This window comes from Momordica charantia (genome assembly GCF_013281855.1).
Source record: "Momordica charantia cultivar OHB3-1 chromosome 2 unlocalized genomic scaffold, Mcharantia_2.0 BLBB01000002.1, whole genome shotgun sequence".
NCBI lineage: Eukaryota > Viridiplantae > Streptophyta > Magnoliopsida > Cucurbitales > Cucurbitaceae > Momordica > Momordica charantia.
Genome location: NW_028275160.1, coordinates 8,888,090 through 8,905,310, shown reverse-complemented (window position 1 = coordinate 8,905,310; position 17,221 = coordinate 8,888,090). Strand labels below are relative to the sequence as shown.

The 17,221-nt window shown below is 33.0% G+C and overlaps 1 protein-coding gene across 1 annotated transcript; it reads left to right on the top strand.

Annotated features, from left to right (window-relative positions):
- The first annotated feature begins 11,386 nt into the window (after nt 1-11,386).
- On the top strand, nt 11,387-14,406 carry LOC111017883 (UDP-glycosyltransferase 84B2-like). Its single transcript, XM_022293766.2, has 2 exons — nt 11,387-12,477; nt 13,868-14,406. Exons 1-2 carry the CDS (start codon nt 11,437-11,439, stop codon nt 14,240-14,242), a joined length of 1,416 nt encoding a protein of 471 aa, XP_022149458.2. The 5' UTR covers nt 11,387-11,436; the 3' UTR covers nt 14,243-14,406.
- Nucleotides 14,407-17,221: the final 2,815 nt, after the last annotated feature.

Below are 17,221 nucleotides of genomic sequence, written 5' to 3'. Positions count from 1 at the left end.
AACCCGAGATGGTCATTTCGAGGTAGCCAAGTCCGTGTTGGTTGACTGGGTGCTCGTGCTTGTCAACCCAACCGAGTTGACTAAGGTGCTCGTCCTCAGTTGTGGCTCTGTGTTGGTCGACATAGGTTGATTCAGGTTGGTAGTCTCAGGTTGGTAGACTTAGGTCTAACCACCATAGGCATACCATAGGTTAATTCTGTCGACTCTTAAGCAATAGACACCTGCAAAAATAACACAAACTCTGATGTTCAAGTTGTGTGAGCTACAATAAGTCATTCTCGAAGTAAAATTGCGTACCTGAACGAAGAGGCGAAGTATCCCTTTTCTAAGTGGGAGGGGGGATGGGGATAAAACTGTTGGAATTGCCTTGACCCACGATTATTATTGTTGGGCCCCCAGTTCGATTGCCAAGTCTAAGGTCAGAGTCCTCGGGTCCGTATGAAGAGAACTTAAGCAATTCTCCGATGGAGTTCTAGTCTTCAGCTTGATTCTGAGTGTATGTCGGTCTCCTCCATTGGCTTGGTTGAGCGGATCCAATGATACCGAGCTGAGTTCATTTGTACACGTGTCATGTTGTATTTTTCCCTCCAGTAGACCCGATTGACCAAAACGGATTGAACCAACGACGGTCGGTTGATTTTTGTCTCTAATTAGTCGGGAGTCGGTTTTCGATCGGTAGGTCACAACGAATTTACCACAAACCGACCAACTGATTGCTAATTAACCACAGAAAAGCTTGTATATATATAATAGATTACTAAACTTTAGGGTTTTCTTCTTATTTGCCTCGCGTGCAACCGACATTCCCCCCTCTTGGCCATCTTTCCCCCTCTCGACCATCTTTCTCCCTCCGACGCAGTAGCCCTCATCTCTCCAAATTGCCAACAACCTCTTTCCATCGCTGCCTCCCTACCTTAACACTTACACTCCCAATATTTGTTTCAACTCTTTCCTATGTCCTTTTCTCACGAATTTCTTCATGCACCTTCTTCCATTTCTCGGATTTGAGATTTTTTGTTCGAGTTATGTTTTCTTCTTCATGGCATTACTTATGGTTTATTTTCTTGTCTTTCATATCTGAAATCCCTTTGTCTTATTGGTCCCATTATCCATCATCTAACACTTTCATTGGATTTTTTTTTCTTTTCTAAATCTTGCTGTTGTGCTTCAGAAGAGGTAAACAAAAAAAAAAAACAGAGAGAAAGAATGATTGGTTTAAACTAAAACTAACTGACAGTTCGGTCGGTTGAAAAGAAAGAAAAAGGTTGGTCGGTTTTGGCGTCGACTCCAGTGCCGAAACTAACGACGAGCGACTATATAATAAAATTTTTAAAAACTACTTTTTATAGATTATAAAAGCTTGGCTTTAATTGATCCCTTTTTTTCCTTACGTAATTGATCTTGAGGTTAGCCTTTACATTTTGCTAATTTTAGGTGGGATCAGATTCTGATGGATACGAGTCGAGAGAATGACCCATTGACTTAAAGATTTTAACAAGAAAAAAATGTGGTGGTTGAGTAGTGACCGTGGGATGATATTGACTTATTATTTTTACTTTAATCGATCTTTAGACATGCACCATGGAAGCTAAGGATCATATAATACATTTAAGAAAGCAATTTAACTAAAATAAGCATTCTGAAAAATATGATGAAAAATGAAACAGGAAGTGATTAACTTTCTACCTTTTGAAGACCTCACTGTAACTTCTTCTCCTAACTCAATGAGACCACCAACGGCAAATCCATGCTATCCTCGGGTTGATGAACACGGTTGTGGGACTGAATTATGAGTGAAAGCGAAGGGAAAGCACTAATGACTAAGAGAAAACAATAAAAATTTGAGTGGAAAAATTCTACACTTATACAAGGAAGCATTAGCCTTCTCCAGGTGATCTTCATCACCTATATAAAGACCAAATGCATGCAATGACAAGTCTTGCATGTCTTCCACTTCAAACCCCACTAGCATGTAAAAGATAGATGTCATTGCCTTGAAGAAACACTTCAAAAACCACACTTGAAAATCACTAACTTGATTTTTTAAATAAAACTTTTATAAAACTAATTTTTATAAAAACAAAAATAAATATCAATTTTCTATTAAAGCAAAAACCAAGCCAAATTAATATCTCATATTAATTGGTCTTTTGACACCTAAGCTTGATTAATCACATTAATCAAATTACAAAATAAGTCATACTCTCTATAATAATTATTTCTCAATTAATTATTAAATTATATATTATATCTCATATAAAATACAATATTCCCTAAAAAACCAAATTTGAACACTTCACATTCTTGCTTCACCTGGTTCATCAATTTTATCCTTTATGAGCTAGCATGGAGACCCGATGGACCTACAGATCATGGGCTCCAACGATTCGAGACTAACCGGTCAAACTCTTTAACTTAGTTAATCAACATTTGTTAACTAACAGGACTGTCAACTATAGCCTATAGATGCACTCCCTTTACTGTAGATATATTTGTGTTCATTCGATATAATCGTCGTCGGTAAGTTGATCCTTCACAGGCCGTTCGTAACCTCAGCTAGGTCAAAAACCGTTTTAACCCCTGAGTTACATCTTTTCTCCTTAAGTACCACTATCCCTCTAATGAACAATTGATTTAGAATCAAATCACTAAATCTAATTCCTCTAAGGCCAGTGAGAGGATCGGGCCCCTTGTTCAAGTCCCGGGATCAGCCCTTAAGGGAACAACCTCTCTACTATCCCTAAATTGGGTAGGAGTGAATTCTGTCTTGTTAATTCTATGTTCCCAACTATCTACCCAGTCTTATTCCTGAAATGGAAGGCATATTGAACAACGCTGATGAGCTTACTCTCACCTATGCAAATCAATGGAGAATCCTGAATAAATAGGAGTTCATAGACGGCTTAGGATTTAGATCAAATTATCTAGGTCATCGATAAACGAAATTAATCAATGTTATCCATAAACGGTGTTAATATGTAACAGTGATTATTTCAAGGTCAGTCTTACACAATCTCATTGTGTAGAACACCCCCGCTCACATGTTTCTACATGAACGAATCAGGATCACTTGATCCATGTACTATAGACTGTTTAGGCTATTTCTTTGATCTTGATATCTTGATCCAATTTATGTCTCCACATAAAGTCCAAATACTCATTATAATAGCCAAGCGTTCGTAATTTATTGGATTTAGAGTTATTAAAAAAACAAATTCACTTTCATTTAACAACACTTGTCTGAATAACCTCACATTAATGTTCACTGTTTACAAACTACGAGTTTTATGACAAAATACCCAACATACTTTTATGAGTTTGGTAATTGCAAGGTAGAATCGAATCATTGACCTTTAGAATGGTAATAAAAAATGGAATTAAAGTGTCTTATCCCTTAAATATGCTCGAATTCACCGGAAGCCGATAACTCGTTAGTGCCGAGAAGGTCTCGACGCTGAGGCCTGGTTGGCACTGAGCCTCGAGTCGACTATGACCGACCGAGTCTCCAGGTTTCGACTTCCTTACCTGGTGAGCCCGCTCCTCCTCCAGTCCAATTCCTGTCTTCTCCTCGTCCAATCTAATCTATAACATATTTTATATTTATTAACCTTCAATATTACTTTTGAGAAATATTACCTTTCTTTTCAATTCTCTATCTTTAATAGATTTGTCTAAAGTTTTGAACACATTGAATGTTCTTAAATTTCTGTACAAATTTTATTCTAACTTGATCTTTGGAGTTTAACGCTTAAGTCTTCTAATAAAGTAACAACTAGCACCTGCATGTTTAGTACGTTGATGATGTAATGAACAAAAAAAGCTAATTTTTATTATTTAATTGATCATTCTTTAATTAATAATAAATTAATTTTATTATCATTATTTAAAAATTAGAGACGCTCAACTAGCCAAAATGCCTATGGACTCGTCAAATGGCTCAACCCCAATCATATCTAAGAATAATATATTTGGTATATCAATCATCCATCTCTTCGTTAATCTTTTGACAAATAAGAAAGAAAAATGTGAAAAAGAAAATATTTTTCTCTTAAAAGAGCACAAAAATAACATTGAAAAAAGGACGAGAGTCTTTTAGCTCTCAACCTTCAATTTTCTAGTGCCTTTAATAACTTAATTATAGTTAAATCAAGCATAGCTTAGCGGCAATTGGACATACCTCCAATCATGAGGTTGTGAGTTCGATCCCTATTCCATATGTTGAAATCCAAAAAAAAAATAATAACTTAATTATCGAAACTATTAATTAAATCAGTGTACCATTGTATTGTTGTTTTAACTCTAGAGTTTTTATATTTTTCATTCTTTTATTTTCTTCTGCAAGCAAAAATCAAGTGATGATCATAACAATCTTCTAGGCTGTAGCATGTACATAGTTTTAATTAAACAACTTAACAATAAATAATCTAACGAACAATAATGTCAACTTATTTGAGATAGGTGTGTTCACAATTTAACCAATTAGGACAACGTGTTACCAAATAGTCTAAGCATTATTAGAACCACATTTTCATATGAACATTGAGGGGTGTTTGGTTCACTGTTTTGCCATGATTTATTAAGTCTGGATTAAGTATGTGTTTGGTCAGTGCAACAAATATGTTTATTAAGTCGTTTGTTAAGTTTATATTTGGTTGATGTTAAATCTTGCTTTGTTAGGTGTATGTTTTGTATTTTGTTAAATTGGCTTTATCAAACTTGTGTTCGGTTGTTTTAGTATTAATATTCTTTTTAAAAAATATAATTTATAAACTAATTATTTAATTAAAATAATTTAAATTATTTTACGAAATTCAATTTTCTTATAAAAGGAGGTAATACTATTATAAGGATATATTAAATATTTTTAATACACCATCCAATTTTTTCCAATGATTAATTTTTAAAATAAATATTCAATTATCTACGAAAATACTTTTCAAGTATTTATCAAAGTCTAAACAAGAGTATATAAATTTATTCGACATAAATTTTACCGTAGAGAAAATGTTGTCAATAATTTAGCCGTAATTGGCTAATGTCTTTTACAAATGTGATAGTGATAACAAAAAGGAAACAAAATAAACTATTATATGAAATGAAAAAAACAGCTATAAATAGATAAAAAAAACAAAAAAGAAAAAATAGATTTTTCTTGAATCATTTGGAAAAAAAAAAGAGAAAATTTGTGGATATATGAATTAATTATTTATTACATTTAATTTTAATTAAATTGATTTACTTATTTATAATTATAATTATAATTAATTAATTTCCTCATTTATTTAATTTAAAAAATAGTATTTACTGTAGCAAAGATCGAGTGGAATAGTATTTACTCTAACAAACCTAGGTTTATAAAACTGTGAAGCAAACGTGGATTTATCTTAACAAACCGTACTCCCCGTTTTGAAAAGGGGAAACCAAACGGAAACCAAACGTCCTAAAGGTTTGATATTCTTTATCTTACGATTACTATGTTGTACCATTCTAAAACAAATTAAGAGTCTTGTTAAAAAAAATAAAAAAAGAAAGACTGTTGATAATCTTACTGTTAATAAAGAAAAATAAAACTATGGTTAATCATTATTTCTTTTTCTCTCTTTTTTTTTATTATTTAAGAAACAATAAAATAATTCTCAAAAACTGATCATAAGGAGAACAAACAAACCCGAACTAAACAAGCCGTAAGAGATTAAATTTTCATTTATGTTTGCCAACCTTATTCACCATAATTTAACTCAATTAATAAATATACAATAGTAAATAGGCACGAGATTAAATTACACACTAAATTAAAAGGTATGATATCACGCAAACAATTTAGAGGGATTGCGAATTTGAGCATAATTCAATGGGTTAATGCACTTATACTTGGTTAGAAGTTTGGGTATAAGTTCGTGAGTTCGAATCTCGATCCCTACGCCTATGTACTTTTAGAAAGAAACTATTAGAATGTTTGGACCAAATTTACTTACTTGCTACTTGTTAAAAAAAAACATTTACATCGGTAGCATAAAATAAATATCTGTTTTAAATGTAACATAAAATTCCAAACTTCTATAAAAAAAAAATTACCATATGACATGAGTGTGACGGGGTTCATTTATTTTGACTTTATTTTGACTTTCTGACTCGGGTGGATCTTTCAAGATCTCCCTCCAAGCCATACATGCGACTTTCATCAAATATGACTTTCTACAAAATTTTATATCGAGATATGAGATCGTATGCATCTATTTGATCTCTAAAAGTAATTTCAAAAGATACACTTTTGGTCTTTCAAGTCTGTAAAATTACTTATTGGTTAAAATTTATTAATTTAATAATATTTTTAATGGTGATTAGACTTCATCTTCTTCTTTCTTCTTCTTTCTTCTCCTTCCTTTAATATATTTTGCAAAATCAACATTATTACCGTCAAAATTTTAAGAGTTAAATCATTTTTAGGAGTTAGTCAACTAACGGTAAAAGCATTTTAAAGACTATTTAGAACCATTTTATATAAACTTCGGGACCATAGTGTATTTTGTCTTAAATTTATGTTGAAATTTCTCTAAACAAAAAATAATAACATATCTATGACTAGAAAGTCTAATTTTAAGAAATAGAAATACGAAACTGAAAGCATCAGACTAAGATTCATATGTTCGGGGGTGAAAATAACTTTTGATATTTACCCCTAGGGGTGATCATTAGTGATCGGTCAGAGTTGGTTTTAGATTCAAACCTGACTATAGACAAATTCAATTTCTATAAGTTGGAGCTTGTCGGTATTAGAAAGCTCCACCACTCTAATCGACCAACTATACTACGATCGATCAGTTTTAGTCGAGTGGTGAAGAGGAAGGGGAGAAGGAAGAAAAGAAGAACAAAAACGGAAGAAGAGAAAGAAAGAAGAAAATGAGATAATGAGAAGAAAAGAGTAAGGGAAGAGAGAAAAAAAAAACAGAGAATAGAAATGGAAGAAGAGAGAGAAAGAAAGAAAAAGAAAAAAAATGGAAAAGAAAAGAGAAAGGGGAGAAAGAAAAAGAAAAAGGAGAATAGAATTACCAGAAGAAAGAGAAAAAGAGAAAATGGGGAAGAAGAAAAAGAGAGAGAAAAGAGAACGAAAAAAGTACGTGGACAAAAAAATTAAAATGATGAAAGTAGAGAGAAAATGAACTAAAATTTGCCAAAAAAACTCAACTTTTAAAATTTGAAAAAATAATTACTAATTTAATACGGAAAAAATCTATAATAAAATGTTGAAATTACAAAATTGAATGATTAAATATTTAATGAAAATCGAATTCCATCATCCCAACCCAAAATTGCATAAATGTGAATATTTAATTAAAAGTTTGGTCAAAATTCCATAAATAGGGCAAGATTGAATAAATCCAGAATTTAATTTAAAAAAAGATAATTATAAAAAAAATTACATGAATATCCCGACCTAGGATAGAACAATCCTGGAACGAAATTACATAATCGACCTGGGTAGAACAATCCCGGACCGAGATAACATTTGTATTCTATCCTGGTCCACGATATTATGCAATCCCGATCCGCGATTATGCTATCCGGGTCGGGATACGTGCATTTTTTTTTTTGGCCCTTTTATCGTGGATTTGCCTTTTTTTCTTGATTCTTCGGGCTTTATTTTTGTCCGGGATTCTTGCTTTCCCATTTGTTTTTTTTTTGGCCAGTGATGTTTTATGGGGTTTTTTAGGTCAACTTAGTGGAATTTTAGGGTATCTTGATTTTTTCCATAATAAATACGTAATTAACTATTTGAGTTAGATTGTTTTCCATTCGTAATTAATTTTTCAAGTTTAAAAGTTAGATTTTTTTAAGTTTGTAATTGATTATTGTGATGTTTATGGTGAGAGATTGACGGAGGAAATAAAGATGGTGTAGAATTTTGCTTTTTAATAATGAGGATATTTTGGGAATTTTACAAAGTCCGAAAATGAAAATAGGTCAAAAATTAGAAGAGATGGTCATGAATAAGAGATTTTAGAAAGGGGGTTAAAAGTCCAATTTGAATTAAGAAAACGGACAAAAATCCAAAATTTCTTATATCTAATTAGCATTATATCTCCAAAACTAAGAGATTGTAAGTTTCATCTCCCACCCGCACATGTTGTACTAAAAAAAAGCACTAAAGTTGAAAGTACAGAGACAAAAAAATGAACATTTTAAAAGTGCGTGGACTAATAACAATACATATATTTATATGAGATAATATCTTAGATGAGCTATTTTTGAAACTTATTTTCACAAATGTCCAATGTTTGTAAATTTTACAGATTTCTGGATTTAAAATTTTTTTCAAATACCAAATTTGTCCTTATTTATGGCATTTATATTTATTATAATTAGTCTTTTATTTAAATGCAAAAGATTAATATTCCAAATTTGATTTTGTAAACATTAAATTATCGTGGGACCTAAATCAATCATTTTCATAATGTCCTAATTTACTCCTTAATATATTCTACTAAATAGTGAAATTTATTACAAAATATTTTTTCATTTCATTATAATTTTTGGTCAAAATTCAATACTATAGTTATTATAAATATGTATATCTCCCATACATACACTTTTTTATATATATATATATATATATATATATATATATATATATATATATATATATATATATAATATATATATATATATATATATATATATATATTATATATTTTATTAATATGGAAATATAAACTATATCCGGCTATAAACTTAAGCAACATACATTTAACAATGGTGATATAGACTATAGTCATTATAACATACGCTTATATGGAGATATAACGTATATCTTGTTATAAAGTATATACGACTATATTCCTCTACAATTAGCAAACAAAGCAAATAACCTACAAACCTTTCGACCGGTGACTAGACAATGGTCAGGATAAACGGAGGGCTCGAATGGTCGACGGGCGGCCGGCGACAAAAAAGAAACCTCGGGATAAACGGACAGAAACAATGGACGGGTGGCCGGAGACGAAGGAGAAGCTAGACGGATTGTTCCGGCGACAAAGAAGAATGGAGACGACGGTTGGAGACGAAGGAATGGATGGAACCAGAACGACTGAGGAAGAAGAAAAGTTTGAGGAATGAGGTTTTTGAATTTTTTGGAGGATTTTGGGGATTTGGTATTTTTTACATTTGGAAAGTATAATTAGGCAAAATTTAAGGGATTTAAAAGGCAACCTCCAAAATAACCAATTTTGGATTTTAAAAATTAATCAATATTGAGGTGTACATACAAAATGATATATTAGTAAATTTGGTGATGGGTACCATATTAAATGGGGTTGTTTCATGATAGAAGTGTAAATTTTATACATTCAATCCTTTTATGTAATTATAGTTTCTAAATAGCCTATCAATGTACTAATCTCTATATATATCACATGGCCCAAGAGACTCGTGGGCCCTCGGCTCGTCCAATCATAGTAAGCCTGCAAAGTAGGCATACAGGCACAGTATCCCGTGTCTAAACAGCGAGCAAGAAGTTCCAGACCGATTGTCGGTCGGCAGCGGGGGAGTGATTTTGGTCGTCGAACAATCTTTGAGGATCGTAGACGGCTCTCTCTTGCCGGTAGTATGAATCAGATATTTAGGGATACATCTTCGAGCATCATGCTCCTATAATTGGATCTAAGTACTAACTTAGACATCGAAAGGTGTTAGGTTGACCATAATATTAGTGTTGAGTTTGGTTCTGCAGATGACTCTAGAGGTGCGAGAGATCGCTACCACCTTGAGGCTTCACCATCTCTCGACTCATTTCGGGCATAATGACATGGTACATAATTTTTTTGGCTAAAAAATGTCATATATCTAGGATTAGCATCCTCCCTTTTTTCTAGTTCAACGATAGGGTGGAGATCAAACTATTGATATTAAAGATAGTAATAATTGCATTTTGTCTATTGATGTTTGAATTGATTTTGTCCCACCAAACTACATTATATCTAGGTTTGTCCTTACCCACCAAATTCATATCATGAAATAGGTATGGCGTGATGAACTTAGTTAATTCAACGTCAATAAATTATTACTTGCGTGGAATCTAAATCACTAATCAATTAACCAAAGGTCGTTGCTTCTCAAAAACAGAAAAATAGAAGGAAAGAAAGAACAACATGGCTCACTGTATTAGATATAAATGATATATTGAGTAAATCAAATTTCTTGAATTCAATTGAATGTCAAACATTGACTAGGTTTTTAATTAAATGCAATTCGGTTAAAATCTATTTTCATCATTTTCTTTCCTTTTTTCCTTCATATAATTCAGCCATGTATTGTAATTACATCATCAGTTTGCCATTTGTTTAATTTTGGGCCTTAAAAAAGGCTATTCCTTTAACCGTCGCTGTTTTCCCCCACATAAAAGGAAAATTTTATTCGGGAAACTTTTTATTGTGAAGAGGAAAGTAACCTAAAATTTTGTGAAAAAGAAAAAAAAAAGATGAAAGGAAAAGTAACGTAAACTTTCTGGAAATTTTTTATTTACTGTGAAGAGAAAATGGAAACTACGTGGCAAAATTTTTTTAGGGCACGGGACGCCGGAATGCCTGATTAAATTGCCAGATGGAGAGTTGGAGAAACTACCTATTTGTCTTACTTTCAAAAAATTATTATCATGTGGCCGATAATTTTATATTGAAAAATAAAGATTAGAGGTTGAAATCAATAAATTGTTAATAATTAAAGAGAGAAAGTAATTTAAGATTTAAATAAATTGTTTTATATTGATAATTAATAGCGGCATGTCTTGTAGTTTAGAAATTTAGAAATCAACATAGTAGTCTAAAAATATATATTTTTAAGATTATTTCTTTTTAATATATAATAGATTATGGACCAAATTGAAAAATATTCCAAACGTTAAAAGCCCATTTAACTAAATAGTTTTTTCATAAGAGGGAGACTAGTGAACTATCGATCTAATGTGGTTGCCGACACCTATAAGCTGCTTTCTTCGTTTAGTGGTAAGCAATATTAAAGGGTGGAGATTGAATCATATACTTTTAGGATGGTAATAGTGTCATATTCATTTAACTATGTTCATATTAACGATATTTTTAACTTCCCTTTCATATACATTTAACAACGAGAGATTGTCAACTTAAACTTAACTTAACCGGTTAAGATACGTATTTACAATCAAAAGTTTGTGTATTCGAACTCCACCAAGATATATTGGTGTACTCAAGAAAAACCAACACTTTAATCTATTAAACATATGTAATAAGTCTAATTCACACTTCTTAAAAGTTGAAAAAGTTACATATAAAACCTACCATATTTTTTTCCGCTACCAAAAGGGGAAAAAAAATGAAAAAGCTACCTAACCGAGCTCTATATATGACAAGCATCTTCTCCAAAACCTTCAAAACCAAAACCAAAAAAGCTAAAAGTTGAACAACAATGGTGGCTGATAAAAAAACTCATGTCCTAATGGTGTCAGCACCCCTCCAAGGGCACCTCAACCCCATTCTCAAGTTCGCCAAATCCCTCCTTTCCAGAGGCATCCACGTCACCATCGCCACCACCGACGTCGCCCGCAGCCGTATGCTCAAAACCACCGCTACCGCTACTGCCGCCCCCTCGATCCACCTCGAGTTCTTCTCGGACGGGCTCGACTTAGAGTTCAACCGCGAGAGCAACTACGACCAGTGGTTCGAGTCGCTCGGCACCAAAGGCCGCGAAAACCTCTCGAATCTAATAACCAAGCTGTCCCAACACACCAAATTCTCGTGCCTAATCCTCCACCAATTCATGCCGTGGTTCATCCCCCTCGGCGCCCGCCACCAAATCCCCTGCGCCGTGCTGTGGATCCAGCCCTGCGCGCTCTACTCCATCTACTACCGCTTCTTCAACAAACTAAACCCCTTCCCTTGCCTCCACGGCTCCCGGGACCTCCCCGTCGAACTCCCCGGCCTGCCGCTCCTTCGCCTCGACGACCTCCCATCGTTCCTCCTCCCCGACGCCCCCCGCTGCTTCACAAATCTTCTCTCCTTCTTCTTCAGTTCGCTGAGCGAGGTGAAGTGGGTGCTGGGGACTTCCTTCGAGGAGCTGGAGGGGGAGGTGGTGGCCTCCATGGCGGGCCTGCGCCCCACGGTTCGTCCCGTGGGGCCGTTGGTGTCCCCGTTTCTGCTCGGGAGGGAAGAAGATGACACCAAAGGTGGGGTGAAGAATGTGGACCTGTGGAAGGCGGATGAGTCGTGCTTGCGGTGGCTGGACGGGCGGGCGACGGGGTCCGTGGTTTACGTGTCGTTTGGGAGTATCATTGTGCTGTCTCGGAGGCAGATTGAGAATGTTGCAGAGGGGCTCAAGAGGAGCGGGAAGCCGTTTCTTTGGGTTTTGAAAAAAGGGTCGTCGGAGAAGGAAGCTGTTGAGTTGCCGGCGGGGTTTTTGGAGGATGTTGGTGGGAGGGGCCTCGTCGTCAATTGGTGCTCTCAAGAACAGGTTTGTTAAATTTAAATTAAAAGGGTTATTTCTTTTATTTCTTTTGAATATTTGTATTAACATCTAATTGGTTCGTATATTACTAGAAGTTAATTGTATGTGAGAAAATTGCTTATTTTGTTGCTTATCAGCCATAAAAATTTAACTGCTCACTCGTTCAAATTTAGTGGTGGGTAGAGATGGCAAAAAATCTATGAGACTCGATCCGATAGGATCTGAAAATCTCTAGTTTAACCAAGGACGAGGTCGAATCGGGAATCCTAATCGAGGTTCCCGATGGAGATGGGGAGGATTTACTGTCTTGTTTAATATTTTATTTATTTTTCTATTTTTTACATAATAATATTAATATATATAAATTTTATAAATATTTTTTAAACTTAAAAAAAATACTCAAGCTAATAGTCTCATTAGTCATTTTTTCTTCACTCCTTAGTAATATAAGATTAATTTAAAATTTTAAAAAATAAAATATAAAAAAATATATATTTTAACGGGGAATCTCACCCCACAAAATTTGGGGGATGGGTGCTATGGGGCAAAAATCCTGGGGCGGGGATGAGGATGGCCCCCCGACGCCACCTCGTTGTCATTCCTAGTGGTGGTCAGAAAATAAAAGAGTATGTGTGTAGTAACTAGAGTGAACACTTAAGTGAAATTAATTAGTTGAACTAATGAGATGTTGACACCTAGCTCACACGCATTCTTGTTGCCAAGATATAAGAGGTATTTTTTGCGTTTAAAATTTGGTTGTAATATATTTGTAAATTTGTTGCATAGAAAAATAATTGGTAAATATGATCATTTTTCTCTCTCGTATATTATAGGTATGCTATTTTGTATCGTTAATGTATCTAATATATATAAATAAGATGTATGGTCACTTATATATCATTTATGTGATACATTTATTGACGATATATAATTCGTTACGGTCGAATTGGCAAAATTGTATATAGGGATTGGAAACAACAATTTCAAGAACATAAATACAATTATTATTTTATCATTTTTTCTATTTATAAAATGTATAATAAATATACAAAAGTAATTTTGATTATTTATTTAAAAAATAATACTTTTCATGTATAATATTGATTCTTTTTTCTGATTAAAATTTAAGTTATCAAACCCATTTTTTCATCGTACTCAATAATAAAATAGAAAGGAAAACTGTAAACTTAGTTTTGTATTTTTCTTAAAAAAACAAAAATTACCAAATATATATATAAAGGAAAATAAATAACAAGGAACAAGATAAGTAAAATGATAAATGACTAACCAAAAATAGAAACATTACCCAATAGAGTTATGAACTGCCACTAGCTAAATTTAAAAAATTAAGTTAATAGGATATGATATAATCTTTTTTATGCACATTCTTGACAAGGTTCTCAAGCACGGTGCTGTGGGTTGCTTCTTGACTCATTGCGGGTGGAACTCGACGCTAGAGACGATAGTCACCGGCGTTCCGGTGATAGCGTTTCCAGAGTGGACGGATCAGCCTACGAATGCCAAATTGCTAACGGATGTTTTCAAGGTGGGAGTGAGAATGCAAAAGGGAGATGACGGAGTAGTGAGTTCAGAAGAGGTGGAGAGATGCATAAGGGAGATGACCGACGGGCCAGAGGCGGAGGCGATGGCCAAAAGGGCGGCCGAGTTGAAGGAGGCGGCGAAAAGGGCGGTGGAAGACGGCGGATCTTCTCACCGGAATCTTGATATTTTTATTGCTGACATTGTAGGGAAAGAAAGGGTTGACGAGTAAAAAAAAGGTCATGCAGCGGTTTCTTAATTATATGGCGTTTTTCCAATCTGTAACGCTGCTTTGCATGTCCTAGAAATCAGTGTGTTTGTTTTTCTCAATGTCAAAGTTCATATATGGACAGAAGAAGATGAGAATATGAATGAAAATTATAACAAATTATGGCATTTAATGAAACAACAAAATATACTTTCCTATACATAATTAAAGAGTGGTTCTACTAACTTTATATGGGATTATTTTCTGAAATATTTGTAAATATGTGATTTTGTAAATGTAATGATGAATATAATATTTAAAAACTAATTACCAATAAAATCTTTTGAAAAGTTTCGTTGATTGTATGTACATAAATGAGTTATTAACTTAGATAATAATGATTAACTAGAACTATGCTAGCTAATTAATGATTATTAAAAAAAATCTTCATAATTATTTTGTAAAGGGGGGTTATTTTATTTACTCTCGTCGTATTTCTTAGTAAAGTTGAACAAAAACCACGAATTGACATGACAAGTCACTATTAGGAGAATGTGTGAGCAAGAAGAGAGAAAAAAACAATGATATGAATGCCTTGGAACTTGTGAAGAACAATATATCTAAGTCTCAATTGTTTAATTGTTTCATTCTTTCGATGTAGGTCTTTGTACAAGTTTAATTGAGCTTAGCTTCCCATTAAAGACCCTCTAAGCTTAGGCTCAATATTTCTCAAACTGCTCCGTCTCTCGGTCTTGGATCACCTGCTAACTATTGTACTGCAACAAGGACATATGTTAACCACGAGATTGTAGCACATGAGAAATTCATGAGACTATCACACTAAGGCAATTATTCCCCTTGTGTTACGTACTAAGAAAGTTCTTGAAAGTAATGAAATGATATTAGTCTTATATGGTTAGTTACTCCAAATTAAATACTTGTAATTGCTTAGGTAATCTACTTTCTAAACTCTATTTTCACTCGGGTTCTTAGAAAATCATATCCATTTTTCAAGTCCTAATTTATCCATTAATCCATATCTTAAGATTTTCAAGTCCTAATTTATCCATTTATGGCCATATCTTAAAATTTTTTTCACTTAGTGTTTAAATTTTCATAACATCCTTTATTTGACGTCTTAATGTATCTATCTATTATGAGTTATTTTCCTCAAAATAGGGATGAAATCCAAAAATTTGGAGAATACTTTTCAGAATTGTATAAGTAATTACTTGAGAGGTAATCTCAATATCTTTATTTCTTTCAATGAATTTGTTCAAGAAGCACTGTCGTCATGATATATAAGTGAAGTACCAAGAAAACAGATAGCACAAATAAATGCTAGAGTTCTAAATGGCAACGTGTCCTTTACATAATTGTTTCCTATTTATCTCGTCGCAAAAGTTTGTGTTTGGTCAAAAAGTCAAAAAAAAAATGAAAGGCAACGACAAGACTAAAACTGCATTAATGGGGCAATGAGTTAGAAACATCACCTTTCAAATATATCTTAAAAGTATTTTAAGGCAAAATCACAAAAAGATTCATGGCAAAGTTGCAAAACGTCTTGTAATTCTGACTCTCATTGCATTATGAAAAATCATCAATATAAATATTGTTACTTTAGAATGGATTACAAATCATTCTAGAAAAGATGGTTGGTTTCAAAATAAAAAGGAAAAAGATTAAGCAAATTTTACAAAAGACAAGATGAAGGGAACAATTATTTTTTTGTAAAATTGATCACTAAAGTGAATCTCGAACTATGAGGGTATTTGGATAGTGGTTGCAAATAATCATATGGCAGGAAATAAATTCTCTCAAGTAAAGCTTGGCAATGATAAGATGCTGAAGGAAAACATGTCATTATTGTTCATGCCAAGAAATTAAAGGAAATGCAACATATATCTCAAATGTTTAGTACTCAAAGTATCTAAGATATCTCTAGAATGGTATGATATTGTCCATTTTGGACATAATCCTCGTAACTTTAATTTTGGTTTCACCCACAATACCTCATACCAACGAATATAGTTGTTCTTACTTATATATCATGGATCAATCTATTCCCTAACTAATGTGGGGGATTTTGTTTGCCCTCTTTGCAACTCAAGCAATTGTATCATATTCTTGCTAGAAGATGAAGAAAAAGATTTAATGCAACATGGTTCTTTCAATTTTGACAATGAACAACAAAACAATTTCATTGAAAGATGTCAACAATATTGAGATACATAGTCGATTCTTTTCTAGTTCCCATGCTTTGGAAAATGGTGGTGGATAACACTTGGATTATTTTTCATCAAACTTCAACCATTCCTACACTCGTCAAATCTTGCATGTGGCCGATTTTTTAGTAAGAGAAATTATGGTGGACAGCAAAAATCTTTTATATATTTCAAAATATGTCACCTGTTTTTTAAATTTTCAAATATAGCAAAAATTTTCACTTATATGAATAGTATATCAGATACCCGTATCAGTAGTATAATAATAGTATATCAAACACTCAAATCAGTAATATCTTAGATATATATCACATACATATTGCACAGACACTCATATCAGTAGTATATCAGATACATATATCAGTAGTCAAATATATTACAGATGTATATCATTTAGATAAAGTTGTCATTTTAAAATTGAACCTAAGTTTTATATTTTAAAAAATTAAATATAGTTACTATTTTACTAATTTTATTAAATATTTTTTACATAATTGTAGCTGTCCCTTGTAATTTTGAGAAGAATGTCCTCAAAAACGGTCAAATTGAAATTCCTCGTCAGCCACTGTCAGTCACGAAGCTGGTTTTTATTCTATTAAAGAGCTGATTTAAGTAAGGCCTCTGACTTTTTTGGTAAGTTTGTAGTTATCCAATAAATATTCTCTTGCCAAATTTGTAATTCTACCATGAATATTATCAAACAAAAAGTTCTCCTGCCTAAATGAGTATACATTTATTTCTCTCTTAGGTCAGTATTTCAAATCCTCAAATTTTATAT